Source organism: Tuber melanosporum, assembly GCF_000151645.1.
Source record: "Tuber melanosporum whole genome shotgun sequence assembly, scaffold_55, strain Mel28".
Lineage (NCBI taxonomy): Eukaryota > Fungi > Ascomycota > Pezizomycetes > Pezizales > Tuberaceae > Tuber > Tuber melanosporum.
In genome coordinates, this window is record NW_003299101.1 from 473,748 (window position 1) to 499,580 (window position 25,833).

General features: G+C 48.6%; 8 protein-coding genes; 5 read left to right on the forward strand and 3 right to left on the reverse strand.

Annotated features, from left to right (window-relative positions):
* Positions 1-96: 96 nt before the first annotated feature.
* Positions 97-852, forward strand: GSTUM_00009334001 (uncharacterized protein; the record flags this gene model as incomplete). XM_002840633.2 has 1 exon in its annotated part: positions 97-852. The coding sequence occupies one exon, from the start codon at positions 97-99 to the stop codon at positions 346-348; it is 252 nt and encodes an 83-aa protein (XP_002840679.1). The 3' UTR covers positions 349-852.
* A 1,733-nt stretch (positions 853-2,585) lies between these two features.
* Positions 2,586-4,149, forward strand: GSTUM_00009335001 (uncharacterized protein). XM_002840634.2 has 1 exon: positions 2,586-4,149. Exon 1 carries the CDS (start codon positions 2,617-2,619, stop codon positions 3,946-3,948), a length of 1,332 nt encoding a protein of 443 aa, XP_002840680.1. The 5' UTR covers positions 2,586-2,616; the 3' UTR covers positions 3,949-4,149.
* A 208-nt stretch (positions 4,150-4,357) lies between these two features.
* Positions 4,358-5,919, forward strand: GSTUM_00009336001 (uncharacterized protein; the record flags this gene model as incomplete). XM_002840635.2 has 5 exons in its annotated part: positions 4,358-4,619; positions 4,674-4,863; positions 4,926-5,367; positions 5,427-5,596; positions 5,653-5,919. The coding sequence occupies exons 1-5, from the start codon at positions 4,414-4,416 to the stop codon at positions 5,917-5,919; spliced, it is 1,275 nt and encodes a 424-aa protein (XP_002840681.1). The 5' UTR covers positions 4,358-4,413.
* Positions 5,920-7,274: 1,355 nt separating this feature from the next.
* On the reverse strand, positions 7,275-11,024 carry GSTUM_00009337001 (uncharacterized protein). XM_002840636.2 has 4 exons: positions 10,272-11,024; positions 9,817-10,192; positions 8,729-9,743; positions 7,275-8,673 (listed from the first exon to the last, which is right to left on the reverse strand). The coding sequence occupies exons 1-4, from the start codon at positions 10,897-10,899 to the stop codon at positions 7,567-7,569; spliced, it is 3,126 nt and encodes a 1,041-aa protein (XP_002840682.1). The 5' UTR covers positions 10,900-11,024; the 3' UTR covers positions 7,275-7,566.
* A 3,172-nt stretch (positions 11,025-14,196) lies between these two features.
* GSTUM_00009338001 (uncharacterized protein) lies at positions 14,197-15,658 on the reverse strand. XM_002840637.2 has 4 exons: positions 15,415-15,658; positions 15,073-15,142; positions 14,852-14,871; positions 14,197-14,797 (listed from the first exon to the last, which is right to left on the reverse strand). The coding sequence occupies exons 1-4, from the start codon at positions 15,517-15,519 to the stop codon at positions 14,621-14,623; spliced, it is 372 nt and encodes a 123-aa protein (XP_002840683.1). The 5' UTR covers positions 15,520-15,658; the 3' UTR covers positions 14,197-14,620.
* Positions 15,659-16,617: 959 nt separating this feature from the next.
* Positions 16,618-18,223, reverse strand: GSTUM_00009340001 (uncharacterized protein; the record flags this gene model as incomplete). XM_002840638.2 has 7 exons in its annotated part: positions 16,618-17,056; positions 17,112-17,160; positions 17,351-17,596; positions 17,709-17,719; positions 17,800-17,836; positions 17,943-18,080; positions 18,135-18,223. The coding sequence occupies 7 exons, from the start codon at positions 18,221-18,223 to the stop codon at positions 16,916-16,918; spliced, it is 711 nt and encodes a 236-aa protein (XP_002840684.1). The 3' UTR covers positions 16,618-16,915.
* A 64-nt stretch (positions 18,224-18,287) lies between these two features.
* GSTUM_00009341001 (uncharacterized protein) lies at positions 18,288-20,521 on the forward strand. XM_002840639.2 has 4 exons: positions 18,288-18,528; positions 18,640-18,781; positions 18,844-18,862; positions 18,926-20,521. Exons 1-4 carry the CDS (start codon positions 18,409-18,411, stop codon positions 20,421-20,423), a joined length of 1,779 nt encoding a protein of 592 aa, XP_002840685.1. The 5' UTR covers positions 18,288-18,408; the 3' UTR covers positions 20,424-20,521.
* A 5-nt stretch (positions 20,522-20,526) lies between these two features.
* On the forward strand, positions 20,527-20,748 carry GSTUM_00009342001 (uncharacterized protein; the record flags this gene model as incomplete). XM_002840640.2 has 1 exon in its annotated part: positions 20,527-20,748. The coding sequence occupies one exon, from the start codon at positions 20,527-20,529 to the stop codon at positions 20,656-20,658; it is 132 nt and encodes a 43-aa protein (XP_002840686.1). The 3' UTR covers positions 20,659-20,748.
* Positions 20,749-25,833: the final 5,085 nt, after the last annotated feature.

Genomic DNA, 25,833 nt, shown 5'->3' on the forward strand with positions numbered 1-25,833 from the left:
CGAAAACGTGTCAAAAGAGAGCAGGAAAAAAGGAAGGAAGAAATGTAAGAGTTAGCCGAAGCTTAACTTGTGCTCCCGGGCGGGGTCGAGTTTGTTATGCGGGCAGTCACTCACTGGAGCTGTTGGTCTAATCTTAGTCCTGGTAATCCTGATCTAGACTACGAGTGCGAGATAATCACTGGGGACCGTGTTCTCGAGTACTCGTACTTGGGGTGTTTGTTGCCTACTCAGTTCTATCCCGTAGCCGGCCTAACGGTTGAAAGAATTTGTGTTAAAAGTGTGATTATTTTCCCCCCTTCCTTTCTTCTTCTTCTTTTTTTTTTTTGGGGGGGGGAAGGGTTCGAATAAGAAACCGGTGAAGCTGTGCTTGGTTGATTGGCTGATTGGTTGGCGAGTGGGATTGGGCGGCTTCTGGTTTTATGGGGGGAAGTTTTGTGCGGTCCAAGGTGGTTTGTCGTGTCATATACGATCACTCGGTTCGTGAAAAGTTACGTGTTGATGAATACTGGTATCGTACTACAAGTACTGTAGGAATTTAGCGGCCACTCCCGATGGTCCTCCCGACGTCAAAAAGACTAGATCCTTGGTCAAGCGTGCTGGGGAAGATCTCATCTCGGCGTCCCTGAATATTGCTTTCAGGTCGACCGGTAACTTAGATCTCGAGGAGGAGGAGCAGTAGTTTCCGACATCGCTCGTAGTTCGGATTAGTCCAGCTGTTGGCTGGTAGGTAGGTTTGGGCTCGATGAGGTGATCATGTTAGCAGTCTACGCGTTGAACTCGAGTGTGCCATGGCCTGTGATAGATTTCTCGGTAGCGGTATCTGGATCGTGTGGATTGGGAAACGTCATGAGATATCATATCGACAAACTTATCTAGCGAATTGTTGTGATGTGAGAACGATGTACATTGAGCATGGCGGGGATTGCTTCATTCCTTGGGAAATGGGGTTTATTGTCACCGGTCGTATCGGTATCAGCTCTCGGGTATCGTAGAATCTCGAATAATTGAACAGTAACTTGTTCAAGTTGTCTCCTCTGGTATGGTATGGTGTGGCATTTTTCAAGCATTTTTTTGTGCCATTCAGTTAGAGAAGGAAATTTTTGACTTCCTGGAACACAGCCTAATCATTTGAGATTCTACTTGAATATGGTAGTCTACTCGTTACGGTTGGAGATTCCAGGAACTCATGTTATCTCGCCCTTACTTAGATCTCGGATCTACTCGACTATGTTGTTCTACCTGGCCGCAGCGTTATCTACAGGTCCTATGCATCACCTGACCCACTGTGCACAAGACTTGAGTATAATTCCCAATCCTGGTGTTCCTTGTATTTGAGTGGGGCAGCGTAGAAGCCGAATCTATGCGGGAAACACCAACCTCGAGGAATGCTAAGAAAAAGGGGAGGTGTTCTACAGATAGATTTCTGGACCAAAAGGAATGGTAGCAATAATGCCATTGTTTACCAATCTTCGACTCGACAACTGTATTCTTTGATAGGGTTTCCAACCCGAAAAGTCCAACACTGACGGTATATACTGACGGTATATACTGACAGAAGAGTTACTCTATTTCTGATAGGCCCCCATGTGATCAATTGTCTGTGGAATTTTTCATCAACTACCGCTGAGGGATGGGTGTGTCCACTGTCACATGAACGCGCACTTTGGGCACTCGGGCACTGGTATTATGATGATGGTTGGATGTCAGGTCTGTTACATTCAGATGGTTTGGTGCTGTACGAGTAAAGTGCAGCGTATCAAGGGTGAATCTCTCAAATCCCTCTGTTTGGCCCAGTTGCTTCTCGACCACACAGGGAAAGGAATCCTCCCTGGCCACTGGGCGAGAGTTCAACAGACCCTCCTCCTTCATCAACAATTGGAGTGGATTGGCCCAGTAGCCGGGGAAAAAACGATTACACATATAGAAATTTCGACAGATTGGCTAAGGTTCCACAATCTTATGCTCACACCCTAAGTGTAGTATTTTAAAGAGAGATGTCCTACCGATGTACGAGTACAACTGAGTTGTGGTTGGGAGTGTTTTATTGTATTATCATACTCAATGGGTAACTTTCTTCGTTGTGAACCCACATCGTTGGAGCGAATAGAAGACACCTACCTCATATTGCTGATATATTACTGATAGGGGTGGATCCTTATAAAAATGTGACTTGCTTGTGCGTATGGTATCGCAGGTGTTTTATTGTGGGGACTGGCCTGTGGTATTTGAAATGGCATTGTCCAAGTTTGGGCTCAGAAAGTATCGAGAGTGCAATGGGGTCAATAGAAAATCGGTCACGGGGATCAATGGTTGGGATGATTTTGGATAATGTCCCTTCTATCATAATTCCGCTAATGTGTTGACAGTGTTTTGTCTTAGCAGTGTTACTATTGAGCTGCTATGGGGATTGGAACATCGGCACGATCGAGGTATCATAGGTATTGCATGCACAATGGAGCGGGTGTGGTTGAATACTATTGAGGTTGAAACACGCCAAGACTTTCTGGCGTTCTCTCGCGACCTTCCATCCACAGAACATCCACAACTCGCCATCCAACATTCTAGCCTCACTTTGCCTCCCAACACCACCTCCTCTACCACCTTCTAGTAGGTGCAATGTCTTCATTCCCATCGTCACCAAATCCCAACACACTAGCGCAATATCAAAGCCCTCAAAATGTTCAAAACACTCCGACACCCCCTGGTCCTCACGCTCAACAACAGCAACAACAACTGGCTTCCTCCTCTATGCCGCCACCCTCAGCACCTGCCTCTAGACCAACCGATCCAACTGACCTCGCAGACGCCTTAACTTCCGCCGGTATCGATCTTAAGGAGGAAGAAGCTCGCCTCCATATCGAATCAAATGTTTCATCTCTTCCTGAAGATCAGGCAATTCGCATCGTCCAACGCCGCTATGCCGAATCCCGTGCAAACCATCTCAACAACCCCTTCCTCGAGGCACCCGTTCTCGCGAATCGGCTGCTTCGTAAGACCCGTGAAGCGCACTGTCAACCATTCACCCTTACAAACAGTGCCGGTCATGCGATGACGACCGGCACCCAGGCCGACACTGTTGCACTTTTGAGTCTTGCAGCTAGGGAGAGGGTGAATCAGATTCTTACTAGGGCCATTGTGCTCGCGAGATCACGGAGAAAGGCTACGAATGTTGTCATCGGGGATTGGGCAGATGCTGTTAAGGATGCTACTCCCGATAACCAGGACAGCATCGTCTCCCCTCATACAAGTAATTTGAAGAGGTCTTTTTCTGCGATTGGCGGGCTACCTCCTACCCCCAACCCAGCTATTGCTACAACTACACTCACAAATGAGGCGGCAAAGGCGTTGCGCAAATTGCAACAGGACGAGTATGCCAAAGAATTGGAGCGTCTTCATAAGAAGGCCAAAAAGAATGGCGATCCCATCACCGGGCAACTCGCCACCGGTGCAATCCCTTCGACACCAGGCACTCCCTCCGCGATGAGTTTCGCCGAATCCGGCCCTCCCACTCCCGGAGCAGACTACATGGGTGATCGGAAATTCACGGCGAAGGAGAGCAAAAAGGCGCGAGAGACAAAACTCGACGAAGCACAGACACATAGGGCCGCGAATAGCACGGCGAATCTTATGATGAGCAAAATAGGATTTGGTCACGGAAAGAAAAAGAAAACCTATGCTTGGATGGCGAATCACGGTAACACTGCGGGCGCTTCTGTTTTGACATCTCGACGTGCCGCTGATGGGGATAACCTTGGTGGCACTATTGATGGTACTGGCGCTGGCGGTGGGGGGCAGCAACGCTGGAACAGTGGACAGAGGCTTGGGGCGTGGAGGGAAGATGGAGAGAGAGGCGGTGGTGTACAGTTGAGGGATTGGATTGGGGCGTTGGAAGGTGATGGCAGGGGGATCAAAAAGGGTTTAGTCAAGTCCTATCTTCAAATGAAGTAAACGGAATGTTTGAATTTGCATGGGGGGCTGTGTACTAATAAAAATGTTTCTGATGCACCATTCCCCTATTATTACCTGTCTTTTAATCTCTTTTGCTTGTGGAGTTTGGGAAATTGGGGGTTGGGTAGGGGTTAGAGATTATTCAAATGAATAGCTTTCAAAGTCACTTCTGTGGTTGGGTGTTTTATTGTTATTCCTTTTAAAGCACTATCGTGCCAATGTCACAGCGACTAAATTGTTTGTGCTTGTTATATGAATAGATAGATGCTCTGAGTCCTGGGGGCACTTTTTGTTTGCACACGTTCTGTCACTCTGTCACTCGGATCAAACCTGTTGAATGCACGTGACACGCAATATGTCTCCATGTCACTTTTGGCTCCCGTCGCGTTCCCCCTTCAACAACCAGGCTCAAACGATACCCACCCACAACACAACCGATAAAAAAGAAAAAAAAAATAAAACGGAATGACCGACGAGATGCTCCCAACAGAGCTCCTCACAACTATGAACGAGCAATTCCCTTGCCGTGCGCCTCAAATTCGCCGTCTGGCAGCGTTGGTAGGGACTGATGAAACCCCCAGTCCTCCCGCCATTGTCCTCCATGGACTCGAAGCAACCGGGAAGACAACCATCCTGCGCACTTTCATGGACAGCGTTAACGCTTCGTACACGTGGGTTGCCTGTCATGAGTGTGTTACGGTGCGACAGCTGATGGAGCGTATCAGCGCGGGGGTCACGGAGAATGTTGGGGGTGGTGATGCTGGACGGGCAGGTGATGTGTGTGCTCTTGGAGTGAGGCTTTCCGGGGTGCTGAGCGGTGTTGAACGGAAGCATTTCTTGGTGCTGGATCGCGTTGACAGGACGAGGGAAGGGAGTAGTGTGCTGTTTGCTGCTCTGGGGAGGCTGGGAGAAATGGTGTGTTCTCCGTATCTATCTAGCTGCTATCTACGGGCATATGCTAATCCCCTGCCGAGCAGATCCCGATCCTAACAGTAATCTTCATCCTTTCAGTTCCAAAGCCCCGCCTCTTGAGCTCCGCAGAACCCCCACACATCCACTTCGCCCCCTACACGAAGGAGGAGAGCATAAAGATCCTTTCAAAATACGTCCGACGAATACCCTTCCAAGACATCGAGGAGTACACGCAAAAGGACGCAAAGGAGGAGCTCTATGTCTGGCAGAAGTTCTGCGGAACAGTGTGGGACTCGCTGGCGAAGGGAACCGCCCGGGGCGTTGTGCAGTTCCGAGCCATTGTCGATGAGATGTGGGAACCGTTCGTCAAGCCGATTGCGGAAGGGGAGTATGGGACGAGGAATTACTCGAGTCTGTATCTTTTGCATAAGGATATGTTCCGGCGAGAGACGAACGTCATTGATGTGGTGGTTCCGGTGGGGGCTGGGGAAAAGGCTGTTACTAAGAGTGAGTCAGAACCCTCCTCCATGCGGTCAGGAAGACGATGGGTAGCTAATGAGAACTAGTACACGACCTCCCATACTACTCCAAATTTCTTCTCTGCGCGGCATACCTGGCATCATACAACCCCGCCCGCCAAGATGCAGTATTCTTCATGAAAAACAACGACTTTGGCAGAAAAAAGCGACGAGGCGGTACCACTGGTTCCACCAAGCGCACTGCGAAGAACCGAAAGGTATCCCCCTCCTCCCCTCCCTTTCATATCTAAATGACTAATACCCCGCACCATAGATCCACAGAAGACTCCTCGGCCCCCAAGCCTTCCCACTAGAACGTCTTCAAGCGATCTTTGCGGCAATACTCCCACACAGAATGTCCTCATCGGCTGATATACAAACGCAGATTGCGACGCTGACGAGCTTGAGATTACTCACTAAGGCTTCAGCTACTGATGTACTTGAGGCTGGCGCCAAATGGAGGGTCAATGCTGGGTGGGATTATATCAGACATGTTGCCAGGAGTGTCAAGTTTGATATTGAGGATTTTGTCGCGGAGTAGTGTTGTGTAGGAGGGGGAGATGGGGGTGCTAATGTTGCGGGAGGGAGTAGAGTCAATTGCTGGTTTCCTTTCCTATATCATTCTTTCTTTTGGCCCTTGCGTCACGGATGGCTTCCTTTATTAGTGTTGGGTAACTTACTCGGGCGGTTAACTTACCCACCGTATTGTAGAACAAACATGAATGTAATAATTCTAATATCCCCACAGCGCACCATACCTCCGTGCTAACCCGCACGAGCGAGCTCCGGACCGCAGATTGTGTAACCAAACCCAACTTGGAATCGAGCTGGCGAGTGATTAGTTATGATGGCGCACGTCGTGGAGCAGGAGTACTGTCGTTATGCTAAGTTATTCTACACCTTATTATACTGGGATCAACGATAAATATTACTTGTAATACTTTACAGACTTTGCGCACACAGACCCCGTGCATATATCCATTGTACTAGCACTCCAGTATGATATGGATGGGCCTCTCCTCCTCTTCCTTGGATAACTCGTCGTCGTCGTCGTCGCTGGTTTTATTTTGGACCATGGTGGAATTTGAACAACGTCTTGGCGACAATATAAGAAGAAAAAATGCCGGGAAATTTTTTTTTTTTTTTTTGGCGGGGGGAGGGGGGGAAAGCTACTAGTGATGTGCAGTGGTTGATACGAGAGTATAATACATTTCTTCCAGGAACTATGATACAACCCGGCAAAAAAACAAATATCGTGAGTTGCCGATAGTCTACTGGATCCAAATCGCTTTTGGAACTTATCTTATCCTACGCCCTTCCCTACCTCCCCTCCATCCTCCCTCCACCTCCGAGTATGTATAGTTATGTACTGTACCGTATCATAGTCGGAACTAACTGGATGAAAGTCTTATTTATTCGCCTTTCTTTTTCTTTCTCTCGCCGCGCCGGCGGAATTCGAACTGGTCTGCGCCGAACTGGCGACGGGTTAGTTGGTTGGTTTTTATAGTTGACGATGTCGTGAGGTGTTATTGTTCTGGGTATTATCGGTTGTGAAGGATAGGAACGGGGAGTTAATCATCCCCCGACTACCCCCTCGGCTTTTTTTTTTAAATTTTTTTTCGTGTGGAAATGTTTATTGGGTGAGGATGTACTAGTATGGTACTTGAGTATTGCGCAGGTAAGAGTATCATACTTGTACCAGTTACACACATGTTATAGATAGATAGCTGGTAATTGTATGATGTATAGGTCGTGGGGTTGTCAGGCTTATTTAGGTCTGGGACTTTGGGGGGTCTCTATGCTGTTTATCTGCGGTAGGGTATCTTCTTACTGAGGCCGTGCGTTTGGTAATACCACACGATCCTGCGGTAGTACGTACAGTACCGGTATGTATTGTACAATACTAGGTACTCCGCTCTGGAAGAGAGCATGACTTATGATAACTTACAATTTATAATACCATAGTCTACTTGCCCGCTCGCTGGCATCTCTGACAAGGAGTCGCCGCCATGAGGGCCGAGGAAAGACCATTCATAAACAATAATGATATTCTCATACCTGCAATAATAATGCGCAGATAAAAAAGGGAAGGATAACCAAAACACTGATCGTGGGCACCTAACTAACAAAGGGGTGGAGCTCGAGAATTCGCATCCACAATTTTCCAATTTCCATAGCATCATGCTATTCACCACCCCTCCCTCCAAAACTCCAAATACCTTCCCACAATGTCGTCCTTGATATCTTCCACACCACTAAGCGCCCTGGAAGCAGCGCACGCTTTCACGGTCTCAAAGTACGGCGCACTCCTAACCTCGTCGCTAGTGTACTTCCCCTCGAAGAACCCCAAGAGCTTGACTTCGGGGTTAACGTCGGCATCCTGAGCGACGGCTTTAAGTCTTCTGATCCATTCTGTAGGCTTTACACTCTCGAATTCGAGTCCGGCGACCCTGAGGGCTGGTAGGAAGTCGTTGTTCCAAGATAGGAGTCTCGGGTGCGAGACGTGGAACACTGAAGCTTCATTTTGGGCAGGCTGGGGGAGGCACGAGAGGTCGATAATAGTCCCGGCAGCAACGTCAACCGGAACCCAAGACACAACCTCATCATTCACCGGGGCTGGTAGGGCACCCAATGTCTTCGCTGAGCGAACGGTAAGTGGGATAGCCTCCGTCGCGTTCCAAATCCCAAACCTGGTATCACCGCTGACCTGTCCGATCCTTAGCACTCTCGCCGATAGGGTCGTTCTTCTCGCAGCGACATCACACAGCTTCTCCGTGACCAGCTTGGAGCGTGCATACCCCATCGGCATGGCATTCTCGTACTTCGGCTGTGTCTCGGGAATGGTCTCTGCGGTGGAGTTATTCGCCACAGATGAAATGCTCGAGCAGAAATTGAACGAGGCAGGACTCGAGCGATGAGATTTTAGGCACAGCGTCATGAGGTTGTGCGAGCCCTTGATGTGCGCGTTCTCGAAGGAGCTGACGTCCATGTTGAAGTTCACCTGCCAGGCGCAGTGAATGACAATGTTGACGCTGTCCAGGAGCTCGGCGTAGACGTCTTCCGAGAGGCCGAGGCGCGGGTCACTGAAGTCTGAGGGTAGAGCGATGATCTTGGAGAGGGAGGTGGCCGATAAGTCTTCATATACCCGCCGGAGCTTTAGGGATTGGATCGTGCGCTCGTGGGCGTTGGGCTGACCCTTGGCCCTGACTAGGCAGTATACTTTTTGCGTGGTGGGTTTCGTGGCGAGTTGGGAGACTAGGTGTGCGCCTAGCGAGCCCGTTGCGCCGGTTACGATCTTGGTAATGATTATTTTTACGACATTTCACCTTTTTATGGAGGGGGAGGCTTACGATGTAGTCGCCCTGCTTATCAGAGTTTCCGGGAACGTGTTGTTCAAAGTGCGAGTACTTCTCTACCAGTCCCTTCATAATTTCGATCTGGGACTGCTCATCCTCCTCCTTCTCCACTTCTCCGGTGCGAAGACGGTACAAGTGCCCAGCTAGTTTCCTCACGGTCGGCTTCTCAAAGACGACGTTTTGGCCGATTTGCTTGCCCGTGTTGAGTTCCCGACGGATGCTGCCTTGGACTTGCATTGACCCGAGGGAGTCCAGGCCAAGGGAGAAGAAGTCCGTGTCGTCAGGGAGGGCGGTGGTGTCTTCAAGTTTTAGAGTCTTAATGATCGTGTTGCGGACGTATGCTCTCAATTCCTCTTCTGAGAGGGAAAGGCCTTCAGAGGCGTTGTTTTCTTCGTACCTGGAGTACATGGACTCAATCTGCACCCGGAAGGTTCTGTTGAACGCAGGACGGATCACGGTGCCCTTGTCTGTTGCCGGGTAGGGTGTCCCTATTGGCAGGAAGCCGATCATCTCAGCGGAAATCTGAGCGTAAGCTGGCATACGAACATTCCCAGCTTCGATAGATGGCCTCATCTTCTGGATGAGCTCCGCGCGGGACATTCCGATGGTTCGCTCGGTGGGGATAACCAAGAGTCCCAGGGTGGGTTGTTGAACACCGACGCAGACGACCTCGTTGACGTATGGACTGTCCCTCACCGAGCCCTCGAGAGCGAGGGGGCTAGCTTTCTCCCCGTTTGAAAGAACGATAGTGTCATCGAGGCGGCCGACGTACTTCCACTTGAGTGGGTCGGTAGGATGTTGTTGCCAGAGGTCGCGGGTGGAGTATGAGCCGTCGGGGTTGTTGGTGAAGGCTTTTGCATGCCATCCGGCGAGGAGGACGAGCTCGTACACGCTTTCGCTGTACTTTTCCCAGCGGATATGGGGGAGTGCGGGTGGGATGGCTTTGAGGTAGTTCCAATCCTTGTCGGATTCGGGGCGGTAGGAGTTGAGGAGGGCTCCTCCTTCGGTTCTGTTTTGCCGTTCTTGTTAATCTTGCTCTCGACTTTATGGAGGATTATGGGGGAGGGGGGGGGGGGGTTTACGATCCGTAGTAACTTACGAGTGTAATTCCGGCCGCGGCGAGCTTGTCTCCCAATTCCTCTGGACATGCGGACCCGCCAGAACAAACCGACTTGCATATCTTCATGGCTTCCATGCCTTCGTCTGTCTCCGCCATCAATTTCAGTGTGTAAGGCACTAAATAGAACGTCTCTGGTCTGGTGGCTTTCAACCCCGCGATCATGTTCTTCCCAGTGATGGGCAGGTCAGCGTTGGGAATAGAGGTGACCTTTCCATAGTAGATGGCGCCAAACATGGCCGTAAGGCCAAAAGTATGAAAAAGTGGTAGAGTCGAAAACGACGAAGTAGGATTCATAGAAATCGCAGAGGCATTACCAATAACCGTGCGATGCGTTTGACCTGTATGCGCACCCAATCATGAGTTATCAATCCGCCCCTCAGTAGTCACCGCTTTGGGATAGGGTATCATAGTACTTACCAACCGGTTTCGGCAGCCCCGTGGATCCGCTTGAGTGGATGATGAACGCATTCTTGGAGCTTTCAACCCCCATATCGAGCTGCGTATCAAACCTCATATCTTCAAGCGTTAGGCCCTTCTCTTCCTCGGGCGCCACCTCCGGCTCGTACAGTCCCCGCGAAGCCATACAGACCACATTCAGCGCGCTGCCGTGCCCGCTCCGAACCCGCCCCATCGTTTTCTCAAACGTTGGCTGGACTATGACGTCTGAGCACCCAGTCCTGTCGAAGAGATGTCTGTAGGCCTCATCCGAGATTCTGGTGGAGAGCAGTAGCACCGCCATGCCCAATTTAGCCAGGGCGAGTAAGGAAATGACATAGTCGAAGTCGGAGATGCCCAGGAGGGCGACGACCCTTTCTGGAGCCTCGGATGAGGCACATTGGGTTATTAACTTTTTGTAGTGCTTTGCTACGCGGTAGGCCAAGGCGTTCAGTTGGGATGCTGTGTACTGCGTGTATTCTTTCTTGTTGTGGGAGTAGGCTAGGATTGGAGTGTCAGGTATCTGGGAGGCCCGTAGGCGGAGGAGGTGGTCTATCGTGAGAGGGGTCTCGTCCACAGGGGCAGGTGTGTTTTCGATCTTGGGTGGCATTGTGGTGATGGAGTTCATATCCTTTATCAAGAAGATAAGAGGTTTACGTGCGATATATAAAAGGGTAGATAGGATAGGATAGCAAACGTGGTCGCAAGGTAAGAAAAATATTTCCAAGCAGGAAGCAATGACGGAAAGCTTACTTTTCAAAAATCAACCCTTCTCGGGGCGGCCCTCAATCCTATTTAAAAGCTGCCCAACAACTGATTCTCCACTGGTACCGTATTATCCGAAACCTACAATTGGGTGAAAGTCAGAGGGCCGAAAGTGTTAGTCCTTGGTTGGGGTATGGTGTTTTATATCGCGATCTCGAGACAACGAGAACAAAATGTTGCATCCGACGTGCAAGCACCGGACAGCTCTCGCCGGATACAGTAATGCAGAATCACCGTTACCATCACCGGCTATCACTCAAGCAACACCGTATCTCCACCGGATGCCTACCGATGGCGCTGGAGTGGGTGGTGTGGCAACCATGGTGGACACCACGGGGCACCAAAGGGTGAGGCCCATTCTCTAGTCCCGGATTTCTCGGAAGCAAGATACCACAACCTACTCGTACAGGTGCCTTCTTTCTCCTTAAAATATCACCGGGAGCAAAGAGGGGGGGGGAGAGTATGATGTCCTGAGCAAAAAAATAATCCGGATGCAACTGGAGTTGGTGTGCTCCAGGACAAGCTCGTATCATACCGAATCAAACCACCATTCACACTGTAACACATACCAACTGCAACACTTCCCAGAAAGCCAATTCTTCTGCTCTTTTCCCCCGAGAGTTTTGGTGTTGGGAGTAACACAAACGAGACAAATCCCGAAGGTATAACAGCTTGCGTGTCTATGATACTCTCCACTTTTTCTTTCCTTTTTTTTTTATTCCTCCTTTTGGGCCCTCACACACTGCTCGCCGAGGAGTAGTTTAAATCCTACCCCACCTACTCTACCCGTATACTCGAGTACGCACTGAGTGCTCAAGTAGAGTCAGTCATTCGATATCTGGATGCAGAACAACTGATAATTTAGTACGAGTAGATCCAGATACAGGCATTCCCCCATCGGCAGTTTCCTCCGAAGAGGGCTCCAGTATCCAGATTATCGATCTCGGATAGCCCGGATGAAGTGCCTTCAGCGAAGGAGGAGGATTCATCGCTAAAGCACAAATACACACAACCAAAATCCTTAGGACCTCACCTCTACCTACTGGGGTGGCAAGGAGGAGCAGTGCAATTGCCGCAAGGGCGGTGGCAACGCAAGCCCTTATGGCGGCGGTAGGCTTTAGCTTGAACGATACCGGTACTGGTATTGGGAATGTGGTGGACAATATTCTGGTCAGCGAGTTTGAAGTTGACCGGAGTTCTGCCAAGTTAGTGAAGGCTCTGGTTACAGGGTACAGTACTGTACAGTACAGACTATCAATAAGTCTAATTGGATGATGTTGCAACGGGTATGGGACCGCGTGATTCACGAGTGATACATCATGCTCTATTAAACTACTGCCCAATGTCGCAGTTCAGCTATGATACCGGGACCGGTACCGTGTTCCCCCACAAGATGTCTCAGAGATGGTCAGGACTTGAGCCCTATCACTGTCGGACTGTATGGTACTGTAAAGTACAAGAGAAGGAGAAAGTAAAAAGCGTAAAAACCCCCCGGATCACCACAGCATGTACGACTGACGGTGGCGTAGGTTACGAGCACACAGAAAACCTAGAAATCACTAGAAGCCGCTAACGGTAAACGGTAGGTATGATAGATTATGGTAAGTGAGTGGGGTGGGGTAATCTATATGGGCATGTTGGAATAGGTGAAGGAGAGCCTGAATAGCATTCGGTGTGGTGGTCCTTTGACACGGTACAGCAACCGGTGGCTTGATGTGATTTGACAGACAAAACAAAATTGCACCCTGGAAGGGCCTTTTTCCGTGTAAGCTTCCCTCACTGTTGCCATCCGGTTCTCGGGGAGCATTGGGCGTTTCATTATTTCGTGGGATGCACGATTGGGTTGTGTTGGGATAGGTATAATTGCGTATGATAGGCAAGAGTATCTCTACGATATGATGGTACGGTGCGGTGCGGTGCTCGAGCGAAGCATGCGGGACGGGGGAGTGGTAACTGCACCATGGAAGCCGGATGGTGGATGGTGAAGCCTTTTCCTTGAGTTGTTTTGTTTTATCAACTGGAACTTGGCCGGCACTGTCTCTCGGTGAGCATAGAGCTCCGGGGAAGGCCGGAGGTAGTTAGTGTACGTAGACCGCTTGCTCTTTCTCGTCTCGTCCTACCGGTATTGGCTTCTTACCGCAACCGAATGGACCCCCTTGGTCCTGGACAAGTATCAAATGATAGCTTGCAGCACTGTTGAATAACTTTGGCTCGGATTTAGAAAGAGTGGAATGTACTCGTACTTGTCGCTACCAAAAAAAAAACGCAACTTCGATCCGGCAACTTGAGTACTGTACAGTACATATCACACCACTGTACGAGTAAATTAGGGGTTTCCACTTTGTGCATATCATAATTTAACTTATCTAGGAGTACAGATGGGGGGATTCGGGTGGGATTTTAAAGATGATAACTTGAAAATGAGACCTTTCTATTATACCACGACGAATTGCGAGCACTGTAGAGCGTGGATTGTGTGCGATGTTTCCGCGTCCCTATGTAGAAACCGCTACCCTACAGTGGAGGTCTACCCGGCCTGCTGTTGTGCTGGTAAATAATGGAATGGTATATCATAATAGCTACCCTGTCTATATCACAGTGATTGCAGGCCATGGCCGAGAACGGTGAATACTCGATAAGAAGAGCTGAGACTTGGACACTGTGTCGGGTATATCATACTTGAGGACCCGGGACACCGGTATGTTTTTTACTACTGTACGGCACGGGGCTACCACACGGTATCTTTGGCACGTGTATGTATAATGCAAACCTTATAGCACTTTTCTGCTCTAAGAGTGGGAATTCTGATTGTGAGTGCTATTGGTGCATAAGTTACCCCGGAACGAACCGGTGTAGCATACCGATAGTACTCGTACATATCATACTGTGCTGGTACAGGATATCGTAATAAGCTTGGGTAAAAGAGTGTGCTTATAATGAGCGGATAATGGGTCGGTGGCGTGGGGACTTGGAACCCGGGGATGTGGCGTTTGCTCGTTCGTGGTTTTTGCTACAAGCGCGGGATACGGTATTAGTACCTTGAAGTCAAGCTGGAGATCTCCCACCTATGTAGACTATGGCTCAGGTTGATTAGCACACCGAGTAACAATACGAGTGGTTTTTGTTTGAAATACGGCAGTGGGGCCAGAGAGTGGAATACATTAAAGGGAAAAACACAGCTAGTATTACAACCTTGCTCATCCAGGCAATTATAGGCCCATCCTACGAGTACAAATGGAAGCGTCTACCGCTTTAAAAGGTCAACCTCCCAAGCCTTCCAACCCCTGTCACAAGAAATAAAAACGACGAAAAATAAAAAATAAAAAAAGGAATAAAAAAAAAGCTTCCCAACACCATTTCCCCCATTCCCGGATCATGATTGTGTGTTTTCTCTATCCAGGAGGATATCATCATCATTGTGCATCCATACGAACCATTACTGCGGGTACGGCAGATCCCGCAAGGTACGACTATAAAGGAAGTGATAAACGCGAGGGAAAAGTCGTAGGCACTAAGGTAAATCAGAAGTTCTGTTTATTCCATGTTTTGCTGGGCGAGTTGCGATTCTATAGGTTCTTAGGCGCGGAAGCCTTCTTCTTTTCGACTTTGAGAAGGAGAGCGCGATTGATATGAGGAAGAACACCCCCGAAGGCGATAGTGGCGCGAATGAGAGTGTCCAGCTCTTCATCTCCACGGATCGCAAGTTGCAGATGACGGGGCGTGATTCGCTTTACCTTAAGATCCTTCGCAGCGTTACCCGCAAGTTCCAAGACTTCGGCGGTGAGGTATTCGAGGACGGCAGTCACGTAGACAGCAGCTATACAAACACAAACACTGTGTTAGCTATTGTTCTATCAGAGGAAAACAAAAACGAAATGATAAACGGTGAGGGAATTCCATGATAGCGAAATTCCTATCCGGGCGAGGCAGGACAGGGATTGCCCATTTGGAAAAGAAAAGTTCACTTTAGACTATTGCAAAAATGCCTCGCCCGGGAGAGAACAGGGAGGGAGAAAACCTTTTGCTCCGACGCGCATTTTGTTCTGTGTGTTGTTTTTGAGAAAACGCTTGACACGGCCGCAAGGAAACTAGAACATCAAGACAAAATCAGCGACTGTTAAATGAATGAAAAATGAAAAATTCTTCGCGAGTGATCTAGGGGAAAAAATCGCACTGGATTTGTAAACAACACTGTCCACAGACTTGTGCAAACTGAACACGGGCGACACAATAACACGCGTCTAAAACGGCGCTCTTTTCGTCTCCCGCTCGATTGCGCAAGTCTGCCGACACCACTGTCAAACCCCCGAATCCAGCTAGGAAAGCAACAATTCCCAGTGTGAATAAAAATATTGCTCACCTGTAAACCCGCTTTTGCGGAATGCGAAACTTGCTGCCTAGCTCCGTCACTTGCACCTTTAGGCCTGGCCTTGCCACCATGAGATTTCCCTTTACCACCGGACATCACGTATTGGGCTGTTAAAATCGGGAGAGTTTGGTATGCGTAGGATTCTGGTTATCGTTGGGTTGGGTGGCCGTACGATGAAGGTTTGGTGGGGGTTTGGGGTTTTTATGATGAAAGATTGCCTGTGGAGGACGAAGATAGAAGAAAGTGGCGGGGAGGGAGAGGGAGGGAGGGTGGCATAAGGGAATTGTTCTTTGTGGTTAGAGGAAATGTTACCCGGACGAAAATGACACATTAGATGAGCGAAAACACGGTCATATCATAACACAGACACTTCTGAATCTTTGGCGCCATACTGGCACACGAGTACGGTACTGTACAGTACTAGTACAGGTAAGAGTCCGTAGCAACCACCGTTCTGATCCTCAACCGTTGCTACGCGCTGAAGTTTCGTGACTTTAGGGACAATCTACTTTTTTTTTTTTTGGCAGGCGGAGGAGGCTGGTGCTGCTCCTGGCCTGAGGAATGTCAAACCCCTGTGTACTGGCCGATTTGGGGCATACCTGTGTTTACTGTATACCAGTCCACCATACATATTAGATGTATCAGGTGCAACGAGGAGTTTTTGTATGGGCCGGAAGGTATCATCTCCCCCAGGCGAAATGGCGTAAACCTACGAACTGCAATATCACTCGACATGCAATGTGTCTGGATGATTATCGGGATTTCTGTATTTTCGGAAGTATGATACCGTGTGGGAATATGCGTGCTGTGTGCCTGAAGGCGATTTTAGACCCAACAAAGTCAGAGATGCGATGCAAGTAGCTACAGGTGTCGTGCTTGCAAGAGCGGTTCCCAGCGCCCGGAGGTCTCCCCGCTGGTTCCCCAGCCTCGATATCAGCGGGAGTACCAGTACCGATACCCCACTCTATGCTCTTGAATTTTTTTAGGCAACAGCATTTGGTACGGTGTGAGGATGTGGGGATCTTGGGTAACGTGATGGGTGTTGACACAGCAGGGCGGCTAGAAGAACAAGCTGTGCAGAGGATCCCGAACCAGTACAATGTTTCAGTCTCGTACTTTTCATTCGCCCGTTCGGAGATGGGCGAGTCAACCAAGAGGGAAAAAGAACATATATCTATACAAACCATTGGAGTATTTGAAAGAAGTAAACCCAAATTGTTTTCGATACAGCAATCCTCCCCCTTGTGGATACAAACACCCCACATTCTCCTGTCAGATTCTATCGCCTCGATACAGCAAAACACAAGTGTGAATATCACATGCACCACCACCACACACACAAAAGTTGAGAAAAGCAAACAGCACATTCATCATGGAACTTGATATTACCGCTTTTGGGTTATAGGAACCGTGATAAGGAAGACAAAAACGCGCCTGAAGTTATAGCTGCGATAACAAGGAAACGAGGTACCGAGTCGCAAGAGCCTTGGACCTAAGTAGTTTGTTTTCCGGCGAATCTTTGCAACACCACATCAAACGTAATTTCGCTGTAGTCTGTTCCCTGAATCTCGGCCGCAACGCCGGTGAGCGAACGGCGCAAAGAGTCCTTAGAGGATGCACAAAGCATTTTGTTCTAGCATTTGGGATTAGCTCTCTGTCGGGGCACAGCAGTAACAGTAATTCCTTACCCTCACCGGAGCATCATCAGGGGACCAAGCGAAAAAAACAATCTTGTTCCTGTAAAGAAAAAAATTAGTATCAAGTTGTGTGACCAAACATAATATGGAAGAGAGTATATGATAAGAATGACATAGATGAACGGTGGGAATCCGTGAACGGCCAACAGATCAGGGATAACAGAAATTAAAATGGAAAGAGGGGTAAAAGAGATTCAAGGATTCTGCGGGCGGAAAATGTTAAGTCTTACCTTGTTCCTTCACCATTAGGAAGGTCATAGGTGAAATCGTAAATTGCATATCTGCACTGGGTTGCGGGTAGTGCATCGATAAATTCCTCGTATTGTTCCTTGGGGGTTTTTTGGGCGTCCTTTTCAACTTTTTTCTCCACTGCGATAACTTTGTTATCAGGGCTGAAGTTGTAGAGAATGTAGGCAAGCTTCTTTCCGAGCTTGAGTTCCTCAAAGTTTTCGACAACGTCCTTCGCAAGGCCGATTCTGTATATGCAAAGTTTAGTATAAGGAGAATTCTCTGGAGGGGAAAATATCGTGAGGTAAGGAATTGTTTGGAGAAAGCCAAGTAGGGATAATAAGATATGGGGGAATCTACCCTGAACGAGACTGGTAAGATAAGAGTTAGCAACAGTACAGTCGTAGTGGCTAGATACAAATCTGAGGTCATGGGATACAAATAAACCTACCATTACGGACGAGTAGGTAAGGACTTGAAGATTTGTTCTATTGGAGAAAATGGTGAGCAATGCGGGGTACGGAGAAAAGGAACTATAGAGGTGAAGGGATAAATGGGATGGTGGAAACACTCAAGAAAGTAAAAAAAACATACCTATGTAGGGATGGGGGGGGAGGTTGATAAAACTTTAGTTTTCCGGAATGTTTGTTTGGAGAGCGAGGGAGGGAGAGATCTAGGGGGAGGTGGGAAGAGAGGAAGTGAGGTGCTGGAGGGGTTACGACTACCGGCTGGCTGAGCGACAGGGGATGTCAACAGATAGCAACAGCGTTCCACTTTCTTTGTTACAGCCCCGCTCTTGGGAAACAATGCAATTGTTCTTCCCCTACCCCACTGAGTTCCTCAACCCCGGAGCATTGCTTAGCACTCCGAAGCATTGCGCCAAGACTTTCCAGACGTTTCTCTCCATCTCAATTTTTTTCTTCCCGTGACAACGGTTCCCAGAGAACATAAATTCCGCTTTCCCCCCAACTTCCATTCCTTCTCAATTAAGTTTGATTCGACTATCCTTGGATATCTCATTACTTCCCAGAATTCAACATCCTCCTAGCTGCAATTGAACATGCAGAGAGCACTTTCTTCCGCTGTCAGGGTCCGTCCCTCTTTCTCAACCGCGAGACCCTTGGCTCTTGCTTCAAGTCTTATGTCAAGCCATCAGCAATCCCGGGCATACTCTCACAAAGTAAGTGCTCCTATGCTTATTTAATGGGCAGGTCAATTGCATCAATTTTGATAAGTCAATAATATTGGGTACGAATAACGGACAGCTGAAACGTGAAAATCTTTGACACAGGAATTGAAATTTGGTGTTGAAGGAAGGCAATCGCTACTTGCTGGCGTGGACATGCTCGCAAAAGCTGTGGCTGTCACTCTGGGCCCTAAGGGAAGAAGTGTTCTGATTGAATCATCGTACGGAAGTCCCAAGATTACAAAAGGTAAATTCTAGCATTCGCTCAAAGTTATTAGGTTCAACGCTAACCATAGCCTTTTCATATAGATGGTGTAACGGTAGCAAAGTATGCAAATAAACTGAATTTATTATTTGATATGGGAAGTAACTAACTTCGACATCGTTGTAGGGCTATTACACTGAAAGATAAATTTGAGAACTTGGGCGCTCGTTTGCTTCAGGATGTCGCGTCAAAGACAAACGAGGTTGCTGGAGACGGTACTACTACCGCTACGGTTCTTGCTCGTGCTATCTTCACTGAGACTGTCAAGAACGTTGCCGCTGGCTGCAATCCCATGGATCTTCGCCGCGGAACACAAGCGGCTGTTGAGGCCGTTGTCGACTATCTTCAGAAGAATAAGCGAAATATCACCACCTCGGAGGAGATCGCTCAAGTCGCAACTATTTCCGCAAATGGTGACCAGCATATTGGAAACTTAATTGCTCAGGCTATGGAACGGGTTGGAAAGGAGGGTGTTATTACTGTTAAGGAGGGAAAAACCATTGAGGACGAACTGGAGGTTACGGAGGGAATGAAATTCGATAGAGGATATGTTTCACCCTATTTCATTACCGACACCAAGACCCAGAAGGTTGAGTACGAAAAGCCTCTAATCCTTCTAAGCGAAAAGAAGATCTCTGCTGTTCAGGACATTATCCCCGCCCTAGAGGCTTCTACTACGATGCGTCGCCCTCTTGTTATCATTGCCGAAGATATCGATGGCGAGGCTCTTGCTGTGTGTGTTCTCAACAAACTCCGTGGACAGCTCCAGGTCGTTGCTGTCAAGGCCCCCGGTTTCGGCGACAACCGCAAGTCCATCCTTGGGGATATCGGCGTTCTGACCAATGCAACCGTTTTCACTGATGAGTTAGATGTCAAGCTCGAGAAGCTTACTTCTGACATGCTTGGTAGCACTGGCTCGATCACCATTACTAAGGAAGATACTATCATTCTCAATGGTGAAGGTTCCAAGGATATTATTGCACAGCGTTGTGAACAAATCCGTGGTGTTATGAACGACTCCACTACTTCTGAGTACGAGAAGGAGAAGCTCCAAGAGCGCCTTGCAAAGCTTTCAGGTGGTGTCGCTGTTATCAAGGTTGGTGGAGCTTCGGAAGTTGAGGTTGGAGAGAAGAAAGACCGATTTGTCGACGCTCTCAATGCTACCCGTGCTGCCGTCGAGGAAGGGATCCTTCCTGGAGGTGGTACTGCTCTACTAAAGGCATCCACAAACGCACTAGGTAATGTCAAGGTTAACAACTTTGATCAGCAACTCGGTCTCTCGATTGTCAAGTCGGCAATCACTCGCCCCGCACGCACAATTGTTGAGAACGCAGGAGGTGAGGGGTCTGTGGTTGTTGGGAAACTTACTGGAGAGTATGGTGGAGACTTCAATATGGGTTACGATGCCTCCGGGGGCGAATATGTCAACATGATCGAGGCTGGTATTGTGGACCCACTGAAAGTTGTCAGAACTGCTCTCGGTGATGCTTCCGGTGTTGCCAGTCTTCTTGGTACTACCGAATGCACAATCGTCGATGCTCCGGAGGAGAAGGGACCCCCAGGTGGAGGTATGGGAGGCGGTATGGGAGGAATGGGAGGAATGGGTGGGATGGGTGGTTTCTAGGTGTGAAGAGGTATTGGGGATGCTGAGTGTGGCCTTGAAAAATAATGCGTAGTTATGTATCATTGAGCGAATGCTTTTACCCCCTCCTTACCTTCCTTCATATATGGCTCTAGGTCTTTTCCGTAGTTATGCTCTCTCTCCCCACTCACTTTTATTTCTTCACTCTGTTAACCAAAAAGCATCTACCTTTGTCTCTTTTCTTCCTTTTCTTCCTTTTATCATATGTATATCATAACTCCCGGGGCGCTGCACAAGTGCGTTGTATATACGGACAGGCATATGGAATGAGACCGAGCACCTAGAGCGGTGACTGCCATTACTCTGATTTAACATTAAGGGGATGACCCAGTCACTTGTGGCATCGTAAAGGGATCCTTCGTATTCTTTTTGTGTGCTAGTACTGCCCACTACCCTCCTTTTCCCACCTGGGGGAGGTATTTGCCTCGCTCGCCTACAGTTGGACCCCCTTTGCTCCTCTGAATGAGGCACCGGTAATAAACTCAAGTACTTCAGCCAGAAATACTTGCCCATCCAGAAATCTTGGTGTTTCCTGGACTGCACCTGGGCTGCGCTGGGTATTTTTGTTAGGACAGGGAGACCTAGTAGTGGCAATTAGGTTCTCGGTGAGTTCAAGGACTTGAGGATTCCTGACATCCGTGAAAATAATACTTAGGCACGTGCCGTATCTAGGGGACAATTTCCAAGAAATTACTTGTAAAACTGGCTCTTTAGGTATGATTTCAGAGTTTCCAAGAGGTATCTCACGATTTTATTTGTGTAGTCTAAGCCTTTCTTTTCTTTTCTTTTCTTTCTTTTTTTTTGCCACATTGCCACCCCGAAAGTCGGTATTTTTCTTATCGGTATCATACTCATAGAAAAGTATTCGATGGCCTTTGGTTGCCCATTCGTGATTTGTTATCACCGATGTCGTTCTTGGGACGACTTCGCTAAGTACCATTGCTGGGATAATGCTGTGAATGTACGAGGGAATCGTGTCAGCAGTAGGTAGTAAATACAGTCTCTATTCTCCTTTCTTTTTTTTTACCCCACCAAACGGATACAAGTATTTACGATATTTCTCTGCCCTTCGTTCATGGTGTATCAGGATCTCTGGTTGCGCCTTGTTGAATAGCTTAACGTATCAAAATACTCCTCAACTTTGTGGAATCATTGGCGGATCTGGAAGTATTGGTCGCACAGACTTAGGGTCGATTGATTTGACGGCCCAAAATTGTGCTCCTACAAGGTACGGTATGTTATTCTAGCCCCCACTTTTCCTTGGTTCCTTGGAATCCCCCCCAATCAATCCCGTTCAACAAACTACCCTCTGCACCATTCAAAACAGCAAGATTAGAAGATGTCTCAAATTTTCGGTGACAACATCAACTCTTTTAATGTTTCAAATCACTTCACTGTAGTCGACCAGAGGCCTGAAATTCTGGCCTGGTTGTCACCGCTTGAGCCCCGCATACGGCATCAGGACGTTCGGACCCGCCGGGTCGACGATGTGGGAGACTGGCTCCTGCAAACCGACCAATTTCGAAGTTGGTACGATGTCACCAGCCAGGATGAATTCGATAAAGCCGTATTATTTTGCCATGGTAATCCAGGGGTCGGTAAGACCTATATGAGGTGAGAGAAATGATCCCGGGGGAATAGATGGGTGGAATGCAATGCTTACAAGCTAACTTATGGCCTTAGCTCACTGGTAATAGATACCTTGTGCGATCAGGCCAGGGAGAAAAATATCGCAGTATCCTGCTTTTACTGCGACTTCACAGCTCAGAATGAGCAGTCTCCAACAAGTATGTTAGGTGCCATTCTAAAGCAGATTGTTAGCGGATTAAAAGAGATACCCGAAGAAATAGCGCAGGCCTTTGGAGACCAGAAACAGGTTATTGGTGGTCGGGGGTTGGGACTTCCTGAGGTTGTCAAAGCACTACAGACTATTTCGAGCTCACGGCGCGCTTTTATATGCGTTGACGCTCCAGACGAATGTGTGCCGGAGTACCGAGCCAACCTTCTCGATTCACTCAGAGACATTCTTCAGAAGTCCCCAGGCGCCCGGGTATTCCTGACTGGAAGACCTTACATGAAAAATGAGATTGAAAAGCGTTTTGGCGGAAGAACATTGAGTCTATCCATAAGTCCTAACGAAAATGATATCATCAGATATCTCCACGCCAGACTTGGGGAGGACACGACTCCCGAAGCGATGGACGATAGTCTGGAGGCAGATATCTTAAAGGATATTCCTGAAAGCGCCCCGAAAACGTGCGTAGGAGAAACAGTATGTAGAAGCTTGCCTCAAACCCTCTGCTGACAAACATATATCTAGCTTTCTGCTAGTTTCTCTAAAGATCGAAGCGATCCTACGAGAAACAACCATTTATCGCAGGCGAAAGAAGCTCGGTGCAACTGCGGACACCTTAGGATTAGGGGACGCATACAGTGCAAATTTGGGGAGGATAAAAGCGCAGGGTGAGGAGAAATCAAGACTCGGGATGGCCGCCCTGATGTGGATCTCCCATTCGCAGCGGCCGCTGCAGGTGAATGAACTCTCCCACGCACTTGCGGTGGAGATAGGATCAACGGATCTCGATATTGACAATGTCCCCTCGGTCATGACAGTGTTAGCCTGCTGTCAAGGACTTGTCGTCGTGGACGAGGAATCTTCGACTATCCGGCTGATCCACTTCACCCTCCAGGAATATCTTTCCAGTCATCCTGAACTTTTCGATAGAGCTCACTCGACCATCGCAGAAACCTGCTTGACCTATTTGAATTTTCGGCAGGTCAGAGCCCTTTCGCTCACGATTTCTCATGATCCCCAGGACACACCCCTTCTCAAATATTCTTCTGTACATTGGGGAACCCACGCGAAAGTGGAGCTCTCTGATTGCGCGAAATCGCTTGCGCTGGAGCTCTTCAGCCAATATGATAAACACACCAGCTAAATTGCTTTTGGGGAAGGTGGGGTGTGCCCTTGGCCCCAAAAATGAGCATCCTCTGTTCACTGGACTGCACTGTGCATCCTTCTTCGGAATTGTTGAAGTTGTGGCTACTTTGATGGAGATGAGAGGTTGCAATATCAACCAGGAAGATAGTACCGGTGCTACACCGTTAATATGGGCTACTCGGAACGGGCATAAGGTAGTTGTAAAGCTACTACTAGAACGGGAAGATGTCAGCCTCGGTGATCCCGAAGAAAGCGGAGCATCACTCCTGTCAACTGCTCAAAGAACTCATGAGGGAGCAGTGAAGCAACTACTGGGACGGGCAGATGTCAGCCCTAATATTTCAGACAAGTGCTTTAGTCAAACACCACTCTTGCGGACTGCCAAGAATAACGATGAGGAAGTGGTGAAGAAGCTACCGGAACGAGGAGATGTCAGCCCTGATAAGCCTGACAAAGAAGGCAATGCACTACTCCTATGGGCTGCCGAGAGTGGCAATGAGGAAGTGGTGAGGAAGCTACTAGAACAGGGAGATGTCGACCCCGAAAAACCAGACGCAGAGGGCCGAACCCCACTCTTGTGGGCTGCTCGAAAAGCTCACGTGGGGGTAGCGAAGCTGCTCCTCGGTCGGGAAGATGTCAACCTCAATAAGTCAGACAACGGCAGTCGAACACCACTTTTGTGGGCTGCCCGAAAAGGCAATAGGGGGGTGGCGGAGCTGCTACTCAATCTAGAAGATGTCAGTCCCAATCAGCCAGACAAAAGAGACCAAACAGCACTGCTATGGGCTGGCCGAAACGGCCATGTGGAAGTAGTAAAGCTGCTACTGGAGCGGGGGGATATCAATCCCGACAAGCCGGACAAACAAGGCCGAACAGTATTCACATGGGCCGCCATAGAGAAACACAGCGAAGTACTAGACCTACTGCGCGCCCGGAAACCCACACCCCCAACACCATTTAGGCACAGCACTTCCCCCCTCTCCCCAAATATAGATATCCGTAAAAATCCCCACCCATAGACAGACAAACCTACCACCATGGCTGTCCCTCCCCCTCCTCCCCCCTTCCCCCCTGGTTCCTATTCACCCTCTGAGACTGGGTACAGACTACGCTACTATCTCAAAGACATCGCCATCACTCCTCCCATCTCTCAGCTTCGTTAGTCCCGAAAACCCGAGCTTTGAAGCCATCCTTGGGCGTTATTGGTCAGAGCAAGGGAGGAAATTCCATGTAAAGCCCTCCTCAACCACACATATCAGCACGACTCCAAAACCACCAGATATGACTGTTCGATGTGATCTCCATTAAGCAATCCTGACACCACCAAACCAACTAAGCGCAATAGCCTATGTCAACCAAGACAGCTCACCTCGCGGACAAGATGGGATGGGATGGGACGGGGGTGGGTAGTATGGTAAGGTACGGGTGCTGTGCTATCGTTATCCATAAGAGCCTGCCACACGACAGGGGCAGCTCGCCACATCTACCCGCATACCCCTCTTACTCCCATTCCCTCTTTTTCATTTTCCTATTTTTTCTTCTTCCCAGATTCCGCTATTCTCGCGACTGGGACTGTGAGCCCACTTTCTGAGTTCGGCGTTACCTAGATGTGGGGGATTAGTGATGCTATTATGCGGTAGCTAGTCAGAAGGTCTAACCCACGGTGCGATATCCTATTGTATCTATGGCAACCTGGACGGTTTTTATTCTAGTATAAGTTCTCTGATTTGCCTCGGGTTTCTTTCTTTATTCATGTTTCTTAGACTTCCTTCCTTCCCTCCTTTTCCCCCATAGATAATAGATTACCCGAATACAATACTGCTCGGTTGGCCGGGGGGGACCTGAACATCGCGGTTCCCGACGAGACCAAAGGCAATTAAAAGCATTAATCACATATTATAAACACTTGCACAAGATTGATTCCTATCATCGACGATTCCCATGCCTTGTTGGATAAAGTAACCCTACCGGAACCCTAATTCTCAAAGTCTCAAGACCTCTTAACAGTGCGCAAGCAATAGTACATAATATTATGATACATACCGGCAGCAGCAGATTTACTTTACTCACCGCCACCCCCACGTGGCTCCCCGAAATGCTCCTATCAACAGCACATTTGAAGTCTCAAATATTACCTATTCCCGTAATTATATCATAACTGCTTGTATGATATGATACCCCCCTTACACCACCCTCACCACACCGAGCAAACGTGCATATAATACCACAAGCATTAGAAGTAGAGACTAGGCGTTCGACTGGCCGTTTCTCGTATCCCAAAATGGAGTTGGTCGGTCAACTTTATAGGAACTGACTAGGATACGGAGTGCTCGGAAGGGTTGTGTCTGGTACTGTACTGTACGGGGGGTTGAGGTGGATGGGATCTGTAACAGTCGTGTATTATGTGTTATTCGGCTCTAATAGTCGTGAATCACGTAGGGTATCTATGGC

Excerpts from the sequence above, each read along its gene's own strand:
- GSTUM_00009341001 (XM_002840639.2), top strand. The coding sequence starts at position 18,409 with ATGCAGAGAGCACTTTCTTCCGCTGTCAGGGTCCGTCCCTCTTTCTCA. Across the intron at positions 18,529-18,639 it reads CCCGGGCATACTCTCACAAA|GAATTGAAATTTGGTGTTGA; the intron begins GTAAGTGCTCCT and ends TCTTTGACACAG.
- GSTUM_00009338001 (XM_002840637.2), bottom strand. The coding sequence starts at position 15,519 with ATGTCCGGTGGTAAAGGGAAATCTCATGGTGGCAAGGCCAGGCCTAAA. Across the intron at positions 15,143-15,414 it reads CCGCAAAAGCGGGTTTACAG|TTTCCTTGCGGCCGTGTCAA; the intron begins GTGAGCAATATT and ends TTGATGTTCTAG. Across the intron at positions 14,872-15,072 it reads AATGCGCGTCGGAGCAAAAG|CTGCTGTCTACGTGACTGCC; the intron begins GTTTTCTCCCTC and ends GTGTTTGTATAG.
- GSTUM_00009335001 (XM_002840634.2), top strand. The coding sequence starts at position 2,617 with ATGTCTTCATTCCCATCGTCACCAAATCCCAACACACTAGCGCAATAT.
- GSTUM_00009337001 (XM_002840636.2), bottom strand. The coding sequence starts at position 10,899 with ATGCCACCCAAGATCGAAAACACACCTGCCCCTGTGGACGAGACCCCT. Across the intron at positions 9,744-9,816 it reads CTCGTAAGTTACTACGGATC|AACCGAAGGAGGAGCCCTCC; the intron begins GTAAACCCCCCC and ends ACGGCAAAACAG. Across the intron at positions 8,674-8,728 it reads ATAAGCAGGGCGACTACATC|ATCGTAACCGGCGCAACGGG; the intron begins GTAAGCCTCCCC and ends ATCATTACCAAG.